Here is a 5,036-nt window from a genome sequence, read left to right on the forward strand (position 1 = left end):
CTAATACTACTTCTTTAGTGATGGTGATGGTAATGGCACTTAATTCTTCCCCCATATTCATTTCAAATATTTGAAAGTATTTGCAATATTTTCTCCCATGAAAACTGATGTTCTCCTCCTCTGGTGAGAGTAGTGTTTGAGTTTAATAACAGCGGCGATATGCAAATTACACAGGTATCAGATCATAGTTAGTTCACCATCAGAAACTGGTCAGCAAGCTTAGTTAACAAATAATAACCAGTTTATTACAAAGAAAATGTACTCAAGCAAAGATGCAAAGATTATTAAGAAAACATTGAGACTGTTCAAATATATATACTTAAAACAACTGTTCTTGAAAACTAACACATAAGTCTGAAAAAAATGTATAAAACTTTTAAAAATGTCTTCTCAGAGGTAATTGGCCAACTGACAGTTAAACTCGGGAGAAACGGATTATTATGGATTGTCCCAAATGTTAATCTACAGTCAAAGTCACTTTGAACATACAAACACTAAGCACCTTCCAGGATTGGTCGTCACTTGCTGTAAGCTTTTTGTTGGAGACAGTAAGCTGAATTCTGAAATCTTTCCGAACCCACCATGAATATTGATGAGGCTTTCCAATACATTTTCAACCCATGCTTTGATGAGAAGAGTTTCAAAGAAACATAGAGAATGTAAATTTAACTGTCTATTTTCACAACTTCAGTAGCTTTACTACACCCAGAAAATGAGCTGTTTAACTGTCCTTTAAAAGTATTATACTGTAGATATTTCCATCCAAACACTATGTTCCTTGTAAATACAGCATTATATTTTTTAGTCGGCAGGACATCAGATGCATGGAAAGATCAGTACCTGTAAAATTTCATTCCAAGCAACACACCATCCTGATTTAGAATAATATCATGGTTCTTTTGCTATCATTAGGTCAGCACCTTCAAACTCATTCACTCATAGCACTGTGTGTATATCCACCACCCCCTCCCCCATCCCACCAACCACACCTCCCACCCCACCCCCCCCACCCACCAGTATTGTAACCATACAAAAAAGGCAGCTTACCATCCTCAAGCTCACACTTGAACAAAAAAAGATGTAATTTACACTATCATTATGATAATACCTCAATCTCAGTAGAATCTGAGCTATTAATACAACATTCACGATTAATCAAATAATTATAAAGCTATGATAAAAAAAGTTCCAAAACTTAGTTTATCCATTTGTAGCAAAAATTGTTCTAAGTGTTGCGTTTCCATGGTTACATTTAAACTTTTGTCATAAATGCAACTTTGACAATGCATTGGAACTATTTAATTTTAGTACATACAATGTCATTAGCAAGTGAATTTGTGTTAATTTATTTTATGGCGGGACAATAATATGGAATATTGACATCAAAATGAATAATACGATATAGTAGATAATTGCCTGAGAAAAAAAAAGACCATTGTAAAAAAGAACTTACAAACAAAAGAATTCTGGTGGGCTCATACTACAGTATAGCAACACCAAAGATGTAGGGTTTTGGTACAGATCTTTTTTTTGTGGACTTGTGTCTGCAATTGGCTTATTCAAAAAGATGTTCTTTCAATTAAAAGAGAGCTGTATCCAATTGTACTAGTGTGTATTTTCCATTTTAAAAATCACTACATGGAAAGAAAATGTCATCAGCTTACTTCCTCACTATTAAGAGAGTGAGTAACTAGGGAAAAATAGAAAAAATAACTTTAGAACTTGTGGCTATAGAGATGGACCTGATATGATGAAATATTGACGAGAGTTTATTTTTTCCATATCAGTGTGGATAATGTGAATGGATTTCCCTCATTATGCTAATGAAACCAAACCTGGCACTATATCAATGCAAGTTGTTATTTTGTAAACACCGCTAGAAAATTTGGTCCAAAAGTCTCACTGAAAATGATTGGGTTGTTTTATCAAATTCAGCTCTAATAAAGAGTAAATAGGGATAAATTGTACAGTGTAATGATATTAGAAAACTAATTTCATCAGAGCTAAGTACTTTAAGAATACATAATTTTTCATATTACATTGTTCCCCATGTGTTAATGTACAATAGTAGTGTACATCATTATAGAAGTTATGCCAGTGAGGCAAACACTTGGTGTACACTATCACAACAGTGTATAAGTATGTCATGCTTCCAAATCAGAAACAGCCCATAGTATCTTACAGATCCAAAAATGAAAGAACTGTCAAATGGAAGACAAAACATGATACGTGGCATTAGGGAAAGGAACATTTGAAAACAAATATCTTCAGTTTCCTGTTGAAAATGGAGAAAGAAGAGATGAAGAGAAGGAAATTTAGGGAAGAGTTTCAGAGTCAAGGTGATAGTGGCTGAAAGAATGACTGGAAAAGTTGGAAGAAGGAGGAAGGAGAATGAGAAGTGTACTGATCCAGGTAAGTCTGCAATATTACATTTTGCTAAGCAAAATAAAAAGGCCATGAATTACTTGGAAAGGGAATCTAAATGGGCTGATCAAAGGAATCTGAAATGCATAATCACTAATATGCTAATAAAGTGGTCCAAAAGCAATCACAATCTTCATGCCCATTTGTTGAAGAATATAATTTGTAAATAGAGAATTTATGTTTAAATAGTAATGAACCTATATTGTGTATAGCTCAGGTTGTTGTATTAAATAAAAGCAAGCTACAGAGGCAAGTATGCGACAAAGATGGTATTCAAACTAGAAATTTAAATTTATCCATTAGAAAGTATGAATAGGCTGGATCTTTTTGTCTTTTGAAAAGATTGACAGATCAACAATAGATAGCTTTAAGGTGATGAATGATTTTCTTGTAGAGGGAAGTATAAAACTAATGGTTATCTGTATAAGATAGTCACCAAGAAATCAGAGACTAAATTCTGAAGAAACTTTGATATGAACAAAACTGAAAGGGTAAGTAAGTTCCTCTCTTACCCTCCTGGTTTTGATAAGACAGAGTTTGAGTTTTCAAAAAAAGGTGCATTATTTTTCAATTTTTCCAGCAATACCTGTAGTCAAATGGTCTTGTCTCCAAAGCCATTTGAAGGTCTCAGTCTGAACTAGATATTTCAGGTAATGAGTTTCAATGTCTAGGTTTGAATTGACCTGTCTGTGTGTGGAGGTCAGTCCCAGACATTTTCACTCCTTTGTATATTCCTATTAATTTGGTGACTTTCTGGCCTGGTGGTTTTGACAACAATGTTTAAAATTGACCAAAAGATTCTAAGATAAACCCTCTAAAAAAAACTCACTACGGAATGGTTAACATTATTGGATCAATCGCAAGCGTGTTTTTAATTGTACTGTAAGTCATACTGCCAAATATACTCTCTGGCACTGAAAATTACCTTTTACAAGAATAGGGTCTCATTTACTGACACTTAGAAAAGGATCCTTCCTTCAAGTCTTTTTAAATTCCATCTTTTTTCTCTAACCTTTTGTATTTGATCTGACCTTATATAAATCTAACTGCAGCTCTGCCCCCAGTTTCTATGCTGTTTATTAACAATGCTGCAGAATGATTCACACAATGTCCTGTTCACACAAGTCTCAGATCTTATGTGAAGGCAGAGTGCTCATTCGGCTGTGCGCTCATGATGAGGTTCAATGCAACATTTCGTGGAAGTTCTGTGGCCGTCAGTAACTGAAGGAACTATCCTGTCTGTTGCTCCAAACATGAAACCAAATTGCTTTGGATCAACATGACCTTTGCATTCAACAGAAATGTTGGGTAAACATACCAATTGTCAATTAGTTTACACAGCTGTCTCCTTACTAATGACCATTTCGTCTGTGATTAAAATCATTTGAGGAATTCTACAATTAGTTGATTTAGACGAAGTGAGTGGCAGATGTAGTCTGTTCTTGAATGTTTTCACTTTAGTTAGCATGTCACTTCTGGCTACAAGGTAAACCAACGGGTCAATGCAGCTGTTTAAACTGGCCATACCTCTAGTAATCTGGTAAAGCAAGTAAACGGTGTTGGTATTCCGTGCGCAAAAACCTTTCAATTGAAAATGTCTGAAATTTAAGTTAAGATAACGCAAAACATGATAAGGCGTAAAACAAATGGAAAATACAACCATTACAACGATCGCGAGGTTCCGGGATCGTTCCTTCAAAGTATTATTCAGATCGTTTTTCCTGCTGAGAACTACAGCGATCTGACAGTAAGATGCTATAATGGTGAGGAGAGGGATGGAGAATCCAGTGACAGTAATAACCTGCACGTACAACATGTAGTCTGTGACTTCCTCGTTTACGGTGGTGTCATGGCATTTGGTGCCATTGAGGTTGGTCTTGGTGAAATGGAGATCGGCCGAGGTTTGGGCTAGAACCAGCCCCCAGACCAGGAGGCTGAGGAGCAGCGAGCGGCGGCGGTTCCACCTGCCCAGCACCTTCATGGGGTGCACGATGCCCAGGTATCGCTGCACACTGATACAAGTGAGGAAGCCGATGCTGCCGTACAGGTTCAGGTGGAAGAGGAGCCTGGTCATTTTGCAAAACGCTTTCCCGAACGTCCAGCGGCGTTCCGTGGCGTAGTACACCACCAGGAAGGGCAAAGTGATGACATACAGGAGGTCAGCCAGGCCCAGGTTAAACAAGAACATGTCCAAGCTGGTCCATTTTCTCAACTTCAAGGACAAAGAGACCAGCACCAAACAATTCGCGGAGAAACCCACCGCGAACACAGTGACATAAATTACTGGGAGAAACATATTCTGAAAGTTCTTGTCGATTTCACAGAAGGCAGATTGGTTCAGTTGTCTGGAGTCTGATATTGACAGCACGCCAAACAAAACGCTTGCTTCCGACATTGTGATCAGAATGCACTGTTGCCCGACTGGATCTTAAAAAATAAAATCCCACGACTTTGAGACTCAATCGTCCCATTAAATCCAAACTCAGGTAGTGCCCACAGGAACCCTCGGACATAGCTGAGCGCCCGAAATCTATTCTGATGTGCATTCGATCAGACCAGCAGTTGAACGCGAATATTGATTGGCTTCGACATCCGAAGACCAAACCACACCC

General features: G+C 37.4%; 1 protein-coding gene across 1 annotated transcript; it reads right to left on the reverse strand.

Annotated features, from left to right (window-relative positions):
- Nucleotides 1-3,337: 3,337 nt before the first annotated feature.
- LOC132822734 (P2Y purinoceptor 1-like) lies at nt 3,338-4,829 on the reverse strand. The gene has a single exon (XM_060836018.1). The coding sequence runs from the start codon at nt 4,817-4,819 to the stop codon at nt 3,758-3,760; it is 1,062 nt and encodes a 353-aa protein (XP_060692001.1). The 5' UTR covers nt 4,820-4,829; the 3' UTR covers nt 3,338-3,757.
- Nucleotides 4,830-5,036: the final 207 nt, after the last annotated feature.

This window comes from Hemiscyllium ocellatum, chromosome 15 (assembly GCF_020745735.1).
Source record: "Hemiscyllium ocellatum isolate sHemOce1 chromosome 15, sHemOce1.pat.X.cur, whole genome shotgun sequence".
NCBI classification, from domain to species: Eukaryota; Metazoa; Chordata; class Chondrichthyes; order Orectolobiformes; family Hemiscylliidae; genus Hemiscyllium; species Hemiscyllium ocellatum.

Excerpts from the sequence above, each read along its gene's own strand:
- LOC132822734 (XM_060836018.1), bottom strand. The coding sequence starts at position 4,819 with ATGTCGGAAGCAAGCGTTTTGTTTGGCGTGCTGTCAATATCAGACTCC.